Source organism: Castor canadensis, chromosome 5 (assembly GCF_047511655.1).
Source record: "Castor canadensis chromosome 5, mCasCan1.hap1v2, whole genome shotgun sequence".
Taxonomy (NCBI): domain Eukaryota; kingdom Metazoa; phylum Chordata; class Mammalia; order Rodentia; family Castoridae; genus Castor; species Castor canadensis.
In genome coordinates this window covers 284,908-299,024 of record NC_133390.1, presented here as the reverse complement: position 1 = coordinate 299,024, position 14,117 = coordinate 284,908, and the positions used below count along the sequence as shown (strand labels likewise).

Below are 14,117 nucleotides of genomic sequence, written 5' to 3'. Positions count from 1 at the left end.
GGGAGGTGTAAATAGGAGGATCACAGTCCAGCCTGGCCTCAGGCAAAAATGAAAATGCTAGACTCTACTTGAAAAATACCTAAAGCAAAAGCACTGGGGATCTGGGTCAAGAGGTAGAGAGCCTGCTTACCAAGTATGAGGCCTGAGTTCAAACCCCAGTACTGCCACCAAAAAAAAAGTAAGGCCCAGGGAGAAATGTTATTTGAGAATTAGAAGTTTGGCTCTGAGACAACCATGTTGCTATAGGGATGGTATTGGAGTTTTTGTCAACATGTCTGATTCTAAGTGCTGATGGGAGTGTGAAATCCACAGGACACTGTTCACACGGTTCCCCTCCTGGGAAGGACACTGAAACCTTCACATCTCTGCGTGTCTCCTGATGCTTTGGCTCTCCTGGGCCTGTAGAGGTCCTGCCCTGGTCTGGCACGTCATGCACTTCCTAGTGGCTCACTGCAGGACTCTGCCAGCTCTCCTTCATTCACTCAGCAGACATCATTGAGCTTATTAGTGCTGCAGATACCGAGCGTGCCCTTCCTTTCCTTCCAATTGAATCACCCACATAGCCGCATGTGCAGTGTCTTTCCGCCTCCTGTTTTATGAGCATTTCCTCCATAGTAAAAGTTCACTGGAGACTTTTTCATGGTTGTTGGTATTTATCACATGGATATAATATTAGCCATTCTCTATTTTTGTCATCTTCTTTCTGGTATTTTTAAGTTGGTGGTAGCCTAGTGAATACTTGTGTACCTTGTTAAATGATTGCTAGGGATGTCTCACAGTAGACTCATAGGCAGGTATGTGGCTCTCTCTGTATACCAGGTGGTTGTCATCTGGAGCTCAGCTGGGTTCTGTCTGGAGAGCCACTGAGCATATGTGTGCAGAGGGTGGGCACAGGTGTGCACAGGTGTGGGCAGGGGTACCCTGTGTTTCAGGAGCGCTTAGGATGGTGTATACTTTAACAGCAATTTGAGTCCCTGAAAATTTTACATTTTTTTCCCTTGCCTAGGATAAAGAGAGTCTGAAGGGACAGCAGGTGAGCGATTCACTGCTGACGCCCATGTCACAGTCTAGGCTCGATGAAGGCAGCTGTTCCATGCCTCCTTCAGGCAGCTCTCCTGAGGGTCTAGAAGTCCAGCTAGACACAGCACAGAGGACACTCTTGCAGCGTGAGACCGAGGTGAGTTGCGTGGGTCCTGTGGGACTGCCCAGCTGTGGGCCCTGGTCTCCTCTCATGGCCCTGGGCACTTTTGTATAGAAGACTAGATGTCCAGAAGTAGGTGACAGGGTTGTGAGTAGCCTATATTCTTTGCAATTTTGTCAATTTATGTCAGTATAGGATAGTAATATACATTTAGACCTTCCTAAGCTATTTTAAAATTATTTAATTAAAATATTGGATAATTTTCAAAATTTCTTTTGTTTTAATGAAAGGTTTCAGACTTAAAAGAACAGCTAGAAAAGATTAAAGCTGACTTACTAAGTAAAAACGAAGAAATACTACATCTGAACTTAAAACTGGAGATACAGAACAACCCCATTCCTGTTAACATCCAAGAACTTCAAGAGGAGAATGCCAGTTTAAAGGTAAACAGAAAAGATTTTCCTGGAGACCTAAGTTTTATGTTGATTATGTAAGTGCTGGGGCCACTGCAAGCCCCCTCAAACCTTCTCTCCAAAGCATAAGAGAGCCCTTGTGCAGATAGTCAAGGAAGTTCTGGCACCTGTACCTGAGGAAGGAGTAGCCTCCTTGTGCCCTGAGCTCTCCTCCTGTTTGCAGCACTGCTGTCAGATGACACTGTGGGGAAGGCTCCTCCATCCTTTGGGTGACTGAGTAGAGAGACAAGCTATCACTTGGGTCTTTCAGGTGCATCCTTTCTACCAATGGGAAGAGCCTGTTTTTACATCTTTTCCATCATTTGCATTGCATTTTGCATTTCAAATGCAATAAAGAAAACAACCTCTACGCAGCAGAGCTGGTGTGGAAGGAAGTGTGATTTTAGAAGTTGGCCTTTGAAACACATTGTTTGGTGGTGGTCTGTGATGTCACTGGCACCTGTTACCCCCCATGAGTGGATAGTGTGGAGTCATGTGGCCTGAGGAAATGCAGTCACTGAGTCTGGAAAACCAAGCTAATGTGCCATTTTAAAGAAAGGACTTGGGCTGGAGGTATTTCTCAGAAGCCCTGAGTTCAACCCCCAGTATCACACACACACACATCTTAAAAGAAATAACTTTTGGAGAAAAACATTTCCAGATTTCCAGTTTTTCAAATTTAAAACTACGGACCTATTTATTCTATTTTTTTCCTTTCTTTTCTTTTGGCGATAAAGGATTTAACTCAGTAGGTAGGCAAATGCTCTACCTCTTGAGCCACATCCCCCACCCTGCATGCCTGTTTAATTAGGACATTATTTCTCCAAGATCAGGGAATATTTCATTCATCAATGCTCTGTTGCCTTTATCACTGTTGTGACACTCAGATAGGATGAGCAGTGCCCCCATGCATGCCAGGGGTCTTTGGCATGCTCCAGCATGATCATATCTGTATCGCAGCCTCAGTGATGTGTAGATATGACCTGCAGTTGCTGTTTCCTTGCACAATACAGATAGCACATTCATTCATTGTGGAGGAGGTGTAAGGACCATGGGGTCTTAGGGGTGAAGGGAAGTTTTACGTGCAAGTTCACGTCTTCATTTTTCCCAGTGACAGAGGCTTCGGGGATATTAATGCTATTGGTAACTTGTATATTTGGTAAAAATTTAAAATACCCTTCTGTGTTACTTTAACAATGCCTTTAAAACTAGTGATGAGTTGTATCTATTATTTGGCCTTAGTGCAAATAAGAATTTGTTAGGTGAATTTGAAATTGCTCACAGAATTTGTCATGTGAATGTAATTTTATATAATGAAAAATGTATTAAAATAGTTTATGTGATAAGGACAATGTTTTAGTTCAACTAAGAATAGAAATCTTGCTGGGCTTTGTGGGTCATGCCTGTAATCCCAGCTGCTAGGAAGGTGGAGATAGGAGGACCATAGTCCAAGGCTGAACTGGGCAAAAGCATGAGACCCTATCTCAAAAGCAAACTAAAGGGAAAGAATTGAGGGATGTGGCTCAAGTGGTAATTGAGGCCGTGAGATCAGTCCCTAGTATTGGAGGGGTGCAGGGGAAGGAAAGCTTTATAGAGATAATCTCGGACATTTTCTTTTCAATTTTTGTTCATTTCTAGATATGTGCAGATCTAAATGTCTCCTTTTTTCTATAATTCTACTTTTTAGAATTTTTTTGTAAAGGTGTAGATGTAATTTATGTTTTGCTTTATATAATAAATGCAACTAGAATTCCATTTAAAGGGCTGACTCTGGCTTAGTTTCTGGTCTTCCAAGGAAACTGTATTCAGTGTGTTCTCTACCACATTTCATATCAGTGAACATTGCCATCTTCTGGTGTCGGCTCCTTTGGGTTTCTAGGAGGACAGTTCTCTGTCTCTGTGGCATGGTGGTTCTTGTAATTGTTTCTGTGCTTCCTTTTCACATCCCACCACCTAATTCTCAGCATGCATTGTCCCTTCTGTGTTGTCTATTCCAATACTGGGATAGCTGATTTTTAAAAACTTTACCATTTTCTCCCTTAGTTGTCCATAGTTTCCAATAAAGAGGTGTTGTCCCTCTTTTGTTAAATATGTTCTTAAATATTTCAGTTTTTTTGGTACTGTTGTGAGATTTTTTTTTTTTTTTTTTACATTCGTCATCTTATTGTTACACACACACATACACACAGAGTTCCAGTGACACTCAGACTTTTCTTCTACTTACCTGGTGGCTGTTGTTCTCAGCAGTGCTAGTGGCCCAGACAGAGCATCTGCCTGCGGGGCCTGGCCTCAGTGACACAACCCCAGTGCAAAGTTAAGACTTTCTTTTCACTGTGCACAGATCCTGGAGTGGGTGGAGTGCGTGATGGTCTCAGCAAGACCAGCCCTGTCTCACACATGTGCCTCTAAGTGCTCATCTCTGCTTACTGGCTGGAGCCATCTTAGTAGGGCACAGATTAGAAACTGTCAAGGGAGGGAGACCGCTCTGCTTGTGCAACAAGAAGGTGAACACACATACACTTATGTAAAAAATTTGCATATTGGCCTGGTATCCTGCTCCTTTGTGGAATTCTTTACCTTATCACTGTGTTGTAGATTCCTCAGGCTTCTGTGTATAAGACCATGTAATTGTACCATCTTTATAAAGGTGGTTTGCTTCCTCCCAACCTTTCTTTCTCCTTCCTTATCCAATGTCCAGCATCTCCACTGCAAAGATAGATGACACCATTGAGAGTGGTCCTGCATTCCTTGCCTGGATCGTAGGAGTGCTTGATTTTTCACCAGGAAGCTCATGAGCTGTAGGTTTTCATGGGGGTCTTTTATCAAATTGAGGAAGTACCATATATTTCTAGTTTGCTTTTTCTGATTCTTCTCTTTTATTGTACCAATAGGGTTAATTACATCAAGTTCTTTGAGGGTTAACCCACCTTATGTCACATATCCTTATGTAGGATAAACCCTACAAGGTGGTAATGCCCTACCTTTATGATATATTGAATATATTATGGGATTTGATTTGGTAATGTTTTCTTAATGGCTTTTGCATATGTGTTTATGAGAGATGCTGGTCCATAATTTTCATTTTCTGTAAGATTTCAGTTGTTGTGCAAACTATGCTGGTCTTGAACTGAGTTGTAAACTTTCCCACTTCCTCCATTTCTTCTTTGAATGTCTTAATAAGCAGTGAAGCCATCTGGAGTTTAAGTGGGGAAATTTTTCATAATTCAGTTTCTTTAATAGGTATAGGGGTATTTAAATTAGTTTCATCTTGTATTCATTTTGGTAACTTGTACTTTTCAAAGAATTTATACATTTCATCAAAGTTATCAAATTTCTTGGCATAAAGAAGTCTAATCTTTTATTATTAATTTTATTAACCATTTCTTTATTCACTAGTAAATATCTGCAAGTTCTGCATTAATGACCCTTGTTTCATTCCTGATACTGGGGAATTTGTATTTTCTTGAAGTCTTTCTGCCTAGAGTATATCAATTTTATTGATGTTTTCAAACCAGCATTTGCATTTGTTAGTTTTCTGTTTTTCCTTTTTCTTGATTTCTTACCTTATTTTTATCATTGACTTCCTTTTACTTACCTTGGGTTTATTTTGTTTACTGTGAGCATACTTTATGTTCTTGAGCACAATGGTCACATCTGCTTCCACACCATTGTTTGCTATTTAGGCCTCTTTGTCAGCTCAGGACTGGTTTCCATTGGTTGTCTTTTTCTCTTCTGAGCTGGTTTGTGTTCCTGATTTACAATTTTTTTTTCTTTTTTTTTGTGGTACTGGGGTTTGAGCTAAGGGCCTCAGACTTGCTAGGCAGGCACTCTACTACTTGAGCCACTCCATCAGCCCTTCTTTGTGTTGGGTATTTTTGAGATAGTGTCTCGCTAACTATTTGCCTGAGCTGGCCTCAAACCTCAATCCTTCTGATCTCTGCCTCCCAAGTAAGTAGGATTACAGGCTTGGGCCATTGGTGTCCAGCTACCTTTCTTTTTATTATTATTTCGAGTGGTTTTATTGGCATATAGGACATTCTGCAAGTTGTGTTGTGGGGACTCTGAAGAGTGCTAAGACTTTTGTTTTTGTGTTAGCCAGCATGGTGGAGTAGTGCATGGTTTGTCTTGCCTGCAAAGATAGCATCCTGTCCCTCCACTGTTTGTTGGCATCCACTGAAACATGGATGGAGTTGGCAAATGGAGCTTGGGAATTTCCTTCTCTGTTTTTCTGTCTTAGAAATTCCCTTGCTCTCTTGCTGTCTGTAGTGTGACTGCCCTACTTTCTTCTCCTGGGCCTGGTCAGACTGTGTTGCCCAAGTGTATAGCCTCAAGGTAAACAGTTCCACAATCTGGTGGCCTCTGCTATGTCTTCAGATATAACCTTGTGATCTTGCTGGCAGGTGGGATATGACCTGTCACGTTTCATGAAGGCCAATCTGAGGAACATCTATCCCCTTCCACTGTGGAGCTCCAGGCTTGATCTGACTTTCCCTTTCCCAGCTTATTTGCTAGTCCTACCTTCTTGTGCCAGAGTCCCCCTGCTGGTGCTGACTCTTCCAGGACAAACAGAGCCACAGCTGTGCTTGACAAGGGTACAGTGCTCCATAGATCAAACCCCTCCCTGGGTGGAGTGAGCCATCTTTGCAGCTCTGCCTAGAGGGCAGGTATCCCTCAACGAGGTGCTGTCCTGTATTTGGGGGTTATGAGGGGGACTCCTATGAACAGAGAAAACAGGGAGTAGCCACATCATGTCCAGGGAGACCCCAATGTGTGTTTTCTCATTATGGGATCTACCTTTTTCTTTGCTCCACAGCCTCAAGTTCCTTTTTCTTTGGCACCCTCACTTGTTTCTTCTCTTCTTTGCTCTGCTCCACTCCACTTGCACACTCTCAGAGGACTGATTTTAGATTTTAGTGTTTTACAGACACCTTTGTGTGATAGTTCTAGTATTTGAATGTCATATTTATTGCTTATGACTTTATGGTGCACACCCTTTACCCTAGTTTAGCGAGTACATTTGGTAAGTAAGCAAACATCGCACATAGTCAGAACCACCCTTAAAGACCCCTTATGCAGCACAGTGCAGAGGTCTGGTGTGTACACACATGGGAGGGTGAGCAAAATAGCTGAATATGCACAGGAGGGTCTTTCCTTACATGTAGGTTTTTGGTTTTTTTCAGTACTGGGGGTTTGAACTCAGGGCCTACACCTTGAGCCACTCCACTAGACCTTTTCTGTGAAGGGTTTTTTTGAAATAGTGTCTTGGGAACTACTTGCCTGGGCTGGCTTCGAACCTTGATCCTCCCGATCTCTGCCTCCTGAGTAGCTAGGATTACAGGTGTGAGCCACCAGTGCCTGGCTGCATCTAGGACTTTACTTTTCTTACATGTATAACATTGTATTCACACATAATAAATACATACATGGTGTATGCCAGTTTGTTGTTTTTATTATGGGCCAGGTTTATTTTTGGATCTGAAGTAATTATGAAGTAGGTCTATCAAATCAGGTGTTATGAAGCCCTCAATGTTTTGAAACAAAGCATTAGACTATAACACATTGTTTGAAAGTAGTTAGCTAGAACACAATTTTTCTATTTTTCTATCACTACCAGTGATGTTATCTTAAGAGACTGGAGTTTGGAGCCACATTGGCATCCATTTCAATGCTGATTTTTCACTTACTCTTTTTATAGGTTTGGAAAGATATTTAATATCTAAGTTGCAACTTTTACTTACCTTGTCCAAGACTATATAAACACCACAAGTTGAATATGTTTTTCCATGCCTGGTGAAGCCTAGTGCTTATGGTTTCCAAGACAGTGACATTGGAGCCATGACTGAGTGTATGCAGTCATGTGGATAGAAGGCAGCATTTATTCACTGATGCAGATCCTCTAGCCAGTTTCCTCACTTTTATTCTAAAGGCTCTTTCAGGAAAGTCAGACAAATCAAGTCATTTAAATATTCACAAAATAAACAGTTAAAAGGTGGTAGCCATCCTTAACCAAAAAGGGGCCAAGTGAAGAGTTTCCTCCTAAGTCTAGATGTTTAGAGTTGAAGTGCTGGAAAGATGGTGAGTGGTGCCTGCATCCCATCTCTGTGCACTAAGCAACTGGAGTAGAGCATTTGTGTTTCCACATACCGCAGGTCATCTGGTAATGGTGTTAGTTTTGTTTTTCAGGCTGTCAGACCTTTCTACTTCATTGTGCTGGGAGGCTCTGAGGCTGGTCCATTTGTGATTGGCCTCTGACACATGCTTTCTCTTCAGGTTATGTACAGCAGAAGTTCTGAGGTTGAAGAGCTGAAAGGTATCATTGAAAATTTACAAGAGAACCAAGAACGATTACAGAAGGATAAAGCAGAAGAAATTGAACAGCTCCATGAAGTCATTGAAAAGCTGCAGAGTGAACTGACCCACATGGGGCCCATGGTGCATGAGCTCAGTGACTGTCAGGCTGACAGTCTCCACAGCGAGCTACTCTGCTTCCAGGGCGAGGGCCCAAGTGGTCAAGCACTGCGGACTGAGCTAGAAGCTGCGCTTGCGGCCAAGGAGACCTTGGGCCAGCTGCTAGCCGAACAGGCCCAAGGACATAGCCAGGCCCTAGAGGCACTGCAGCAGCGCCTACAAACTGCAGAGGAGGCTGCCTCGCAGCAGCTAGTAAAACTAGAACACAGTGTGGCCCTCAGGGAGGCTGAGGTGGGGGGCATGGCCTCCCGGATCCAGGAGTTTGAAGCTGTCCTGAAGGCAAAGGAAGCAGTCATTGTCCAGAGAGATTTGGAGATTGATGCTATGAACAAGCAGAAAGAGGCTCACACCATCGAGCTGGAGGCTATCCTGTTGGCCTTGGCACGCTTCTGTTACACCCTGGAACAGCAGCCTCTGGGTGCCCCGGGTGAGCCTCCCGAGCTGCAGCAGCTGCGAGTGCAGTGTGCCCGCCTTAACCACCAGCTGCAGGTGCTTCACCAGCGGTTCCTGAGGTGCCAGATGGAGCTGGACCAGCAGCAGGCCCATGGGGTGGCACACCGCCCGCACCCTCATGCAGACAGACAGGCTGAGCATTATGGTCAACTGGAACAGGGCAGCAGTAGCAGGCGGCCGACCTCAGCCCCCCATGGCTGTGGCCAATGGGTAGGCCTCTTTTCCTGAGGGCTATGGGAAGCTGGCTAGTGCCCCTGGGTATCTGGGATGTGGGAAGCCAGCTGGGGATGGGCAGGGAGGTGGGATGCTGAATTGTTTTTACTTTCCTCCTGTGTATGTCTTTTAACTTCAGTGACTTCTTTCTGTGCTGGACAGTAGGGATACTGCCATCATTGGTGTCCCCTGGCAGGGCAGAGAAAGGAGCTTGGAATTTGGGCTTGCCTGGGGCCTATCTGGGCTCCCCCAACAAATCATGCTGGGTCTCACTATCTTGTACAGCTTTAAACTTATCACTTCAGTCAGTTACACTTTGAAAGCAGTTCTTCCTTTAATACTATGGGGACTGTATGGTGACACACAGGTCACTTGGCATTAATTTCTCTATCTGGTTCTAATGAAGTGTTTTATCTTTTAACAAGTATTTCCCGTGAAAGCTGTTTTAAGCTCATTTCATTTTGCAACAGAGGGGCCTCTGTGAATTGTCTCTTAAAAATATTCCAGTTTTCCTTGAGTAGAGCTTTAGGATTAGCTGCCCACTGTCCCCACCAGCTCCCATTCCCAGATGCCCCTGTGCCCTGCCCTGCAGTTGTCTTGCTGCAAGGAGTCCTCTTATCAGAGTCCTTAGTCTGGTGTGCATGCTGCTTACTGGCAGTAGGCAGTTAGCAGAGATGGGCACATCTTCCTTCTGATGTGTGTGACTTCAGTGCTCTGGTGGTCTGAGGGCAGCTGAGCCTCTAATCCACCTCTGACTTCATAAGCATCCTTACCATTTCCTCTGGTCAAGGACAATCTGCAGCCTGCCAAAGTACTGGTGACGCTGAAGGACTCCGGTCTGCACAAAGCAGAAAGCATGATGTCGGTGCTCACAGTGTGCCAGAGACAGCTAGAGGCAGAGCTGCTCTTGGTGAAAAATGAAATGTGCTTGAACATGGATAGTGACAAGGTGGCAGAAGCGGTGCAGGTATGCGGGCTGTGGTTAGGGTGTGGATGTGCATGGAGGGGATAAGGTGGGCAGGGCTCGGTGTGTGTGTGCCCCAGGCCCAGCCTCACTGTGCTGAGGTGGGAATGGCCTGTGGGCTGCACACAGTGGCAGGTTTTGAGTTGTCTGCTCTGCTCCTTGTCCATTCTAAGGTTTCCTGCAAGCTTTATTTAGGGACACACACATTTCCTGTGGTCTGAGTAGCTGGGTATTTTTCATGGGAGGACCAAATAGCATCTATGGCTTTACACTGGCTTAGAACTGTTGTTTCCATCAGAGTCAGTCTGATTTTGAAAGGCTTCAGATTTATTTTTTGAGTCTCAGGGTTCACTCACCCCATCCCCCTCCATATTTTTAACTCAGGAAAGGTTGACTTCTTTTCGCTGGAGAAGAAGGCTGCACTTTAGCAACCTCAGATTATTGTAGGGTGGAGATATAACAAGAAGGCAGATGGCAGTGTTTCCCAGGCCTTGTGCACCCAGTGACCCCCTTCTTGGATGTGGCTGCCAGGGAGTGTATCGTGTGTTTCACATGTTAATGCCTCTGTTAGTATAGGTTTCTCCTGGTCAGTCTAAATGCCCCATGGCCATCTCTTCCTCAGTGCTGCTTCCATAACAAACTCCTTCACCACATTCTGACTCTTAAAACTTAAAGTGGTTGATTGGTTGTTTTGTTTTCCCAAATGTGGTGTATATGGTGCTGAAGCCCTTTGTGGACCCTCTGGTGTGAATGTTGTGCTGGGTCCTTAGAGAAGGTGGAGGCCTGGACCTCCCAGCTCACTCTTGTGCATGCTGTGTACACCTCATTTATCTGAGAGGCCTGAGAGATTATGAATTCCCAATCCTCAGTACCTGTGCTAAGAGCATTTCTGGGCCTGCGCTAGACTTGTGAGAGAAGATGTGTGAGTCTGTCTTGAGTACCCATCAAGCACTCTCAGGAGACTGAGCAGAGGCCTCTCATAGCTCTGTGCGCAAACCCCCCGTCAATGTGAACTTGAGGGCCAGCCCTAAGCAGGCATCACGTTCTCAGTGTACACTAATGAGGAAACTACACGTTTGTTACAAGAACTGTAACACTTTGTTTTACAAGAACTACAACACTTTGTTCTTCAGTGTTTACATATAAAACCTTCTACTACTCCTTTTTTCCTTCACATCAAAAAAGCTTGTATCTTCAGTAAATTACTACAGAAATAGGTTGTGACAATTGTCTTGTAGGCAGAGTTTTCTGCCTGATTCCGTTTTTCATGAAATTAAACTAACTTGGAATCTTCAGTGTCTGGAGGGACTACAGGGCTCTCATTGTGGCCCTCAGCCATCGGTGTTCCTTCTCTGCACTCAACTCTCATAGACACCAGACAGATAGTGGTAGGATGACCTGCAATCCTGTAGTCCAGCTGCTTCACTTTGTATCTGTACTTTCTCCTGTAGGGTAAGGAAAAGCAACTAGAAGATTGTCAGCTGAGGAGTGTTGACCTCATAGCTCAGGTGAAACAACTTCAGGAAAAACTGAACTGTCTGGTATATTCTATGGCCTTCCAGGACATCCACATGGAACACCTTAAGTTCCAGCAGCACTCAGCATCGCCATGCCCAGCAGAAAATGGTTCCAGTGATGATTCCCACAATGGCAAAGAAACAGATGCCTCACCTCCTGTTGACATGTTTAATATCGACAAAGCCACATGGGATCTAAGTGGTATTACTAAAAACCAAGAGTTGATGGAAAATGAAATGCCAGATTTTCTAACTCAAGAAAAGTTAGTGTTGAAGGATAAGCCTCTTTCCTTACAAACTAGTGTGCATAGCAGCTCCTTCCACATTGAAGAGGCTGAGCCCCAGAAGGATGGTGTGAGGGCACTGGACCTGTCTTCTTGGAGCCCCCCCGAGGTCTTCCGAAAAGACTTGACCCCTGAGCGTCAGCCCAGTCTCCCTGTGACACCTTGCTCAGATGCTGTGAGCCTGCAAAGTGCTGACACCTCCCCGCAGGACCGGACAGACTCCCTGCTATGGGCCGATGCGTCTGGGCTGCTTTGTTACCCAGGCAGGTCAGCAGCAGGACCGGCCCCACAGTGGGTGGTGGCTCCATCTGCTGGGCAGCACCATGTGGACAGGACAGCCCTGGTAGGTGCCTCCCTGCACTCCTGTGCAGTGTTTTAAGGGTTGGCCAGTGTTCCCGTGGGGATAAGTCACAGCACCACCATTGTTGGCTCAGCTGACAGCCAGGTGCCTTGTAATTCCTGGAGAGACTGGCTTTGTAGTGGGGTCAGTCAGTGAAATAGCTGACTGGCATGGGACACTTAGATCCCTTCAGTCATTTTTGAAATGTGAGGAGTAGCAGCCTCCTCAGAAACTCACTCTGATGTAGTTCTTAAGAGCAGTGCAGTCATGAACCCATCTTCCTGTGTAATGTGCACAAGGGCTCCTTTTTCAGTAATATTGCATACAGCACAAGTTGCTTATATGATGCTGATTTATTTTAAGAGCATGCCAGTTATTTATTAGTAACATTAATTTTGGAATTTTATATATCTTGAGTAAGATAAAATAAAAAGTAATTTAGGGGATACGTGTTATCTGAACTATCCACATACTTTCATTTTATGCAGAAATTTTAAGAATCTGTGATACTTGATAGTGGCTACTTTAAAAATATTCCTGAAGTGCTGTGGTGAATCTAAATTTTTGGAAGCACATAGACTCAGAGTGCTCACAAGTTCTGAGAGCTTTGATCTGGGCTCTAAGGCTCTGGCCTTAGAAGGTTTCCATCTGGCAAGTTCAGCTCTGTGATATATATGTTGCTATTTTGTGATCATCTAAAAGTCTGTCTGTTAACAGGAGAAGGACATCGAAGACTTTATCATAACAACCTTTGATTCTCAAGAGCCATTAAGATCCCCTCCTCTTGGGTTAGAAGGAAGAAGCAATGGAAATGAAAAAAGTGAGTCAGTCATTTCTGTTTTTCTTTTGGCGGTTTTAGAGTATAGGATAGTATAAGGAACTCCTCCCCATCATGTCCCATTGGCCACATGCATGGTGTCCTACACCTGTGCTCTGGAGTTAAAGTCACAGACCTGCTGCCATTTGGTTCTCAGTATGTCACTCTGTGTTTCATGGAGTTCAGGTCTAGCATAATGCTCTGTGCCAGGAGTTCATCTCCATCTGAGGCCAGTATCTCATCTTCAGACCTTACTTGGATGTGCCTATTATCCCAAGGTGTCCTTCACAGAGACGTCACTCCACCTCACTCATGTCGACACAGGGATGCTCCTTCTGTCCCTGTCTGGGTTTTAAGACACTGACATTGGAGAAAAGCAGAGGTGGCAGTTGTTTTTCATTCATTCTAAGTTGTGGGCATGAGGCTTGAGCAGTTGAGTGACTTGTGTTTAGCACTCCATGTGCAGCATCTCCCAATCCTCAACTCAGCTTGGGATCGTTGTTCCCTGAGTATCATATCTGCTTATTTAAAATAGCATCTAGTTGGGTGCCGGTGGCTTATGCCTGTAATCCTAGGTACTTGGGAGGCTGAGATTGGGAGGATGGTGGTTCAAGGCCAGCCCAGGCAAATATTTCGTAGACCCCATCTCCAGTGGGGCAGAATAGACTGGAGCTGTGGCTCAAGTGGTAAAATGCTTGCTTTGCAAGCACAAAGCCCTGAGTTCAAAACCCAGCCCCACCTCCAAAAAAAAAAAATAGCATCTAGACACTGTAGCCATGTACTCCCCTTGCTTCAACTCTCTTGTTATACTACAGTGGCCTGTGTATGCCTTGTGTCTCATTTCGGTGAGCATTAGCATTATGGAAGCATGTCCTGTCTTCAGCTGAGCAGGGTGTGTGTCCTCTCCTACACTTGCATTTTTCCTTGCTCCATGTTCTATCGTGTGCACCAATGAGAGTCCATCCATATGATTCCTGAGCGTAAACACTGTCTGAGCCATCCCACACAGCTCATGCTGTGGACATCCGTTGGGCTCCTTGTCCTTTCTTGGTGGTCTTTATTTTAATGAAGCTTCGGGAGAAAAGGCTTATGGCAGATACTTTTTTTTTTGAGAACTTTCCTGCCTCTCTGGTGTTTGCAGGTTGTTTTGTCTTGGTGCAGACTCCTGGACCTTCAGACTGTCTTGCTGCCTTATCCCTCAGGTTTGCACCCCGGGTGACATACAGGACCTGCTTGGTCAGGGTTGAGTGTCTCTGAGAACTTCCTCTGTGTTATCCCTTTGTTCTTTTTTACTATGGGCTTTCTCCTCTCAGTAATTCTTGTGAATGAAGTATTGGCATTCCAGGACTGGATCTTTTAATTGTCTTTTTCTCTCTTCCTACTTTTTTTGGTTTTCATTTCTGAGAATTTTGTTTCTGTTTTTTTTAGAACTTAATTTCCTGACTTTTGGGCTGAGCACTTACATCTC

The 14,117-nt window shown here is 44.5% G+C and overlaps 1 protein-coding gene across 9 annotated transcripts in view; it reads left to right on the top strand.

Moving 5' to 3' along the window:
* Pcnt (pericentrin) overlaps window positions 1-14,117 on the top strand; it is a 92,905-nt gene that overhangs the window by 48,447 nt on the left and 30,341 nt on the right. For 6 of the 9 annotated variants that reach the window (XM_074072442.1, XM_074072438.1, XM_074072437.1 and 3 more), the window contains 6 exons: window positions 1,007-1,177; window positions 1,432-1,584; window positions 7,864-8,724; window positions 9,518-9,694; window positions 11,143-11,835; window positions 12,550-12,652. In XM_074072442.1, coding sequence (XP_073928543.1) covers window positions 1,007-1,177; window positions 1,432-1,584; window positions 7,864-8,724; window positions 9,518-9,694; window positions 11,143-11,835; window positions 12,550-12,652 — 2,158 coding nt within the window. The remainder of the gene's footprint in view (window positions 1-1,006; window positions 1,178-1,431; window positions 1,585-7,863; window positions 8,725-9,517; window positions 9,695-11,142; window positions 11,836-12,549; window positions 12,653-14,117) is intronic. The other 3 variants (XM_074072440.1, XM_074072444.1, XM_074072439.1) reach the window with 2 other exon arrangements.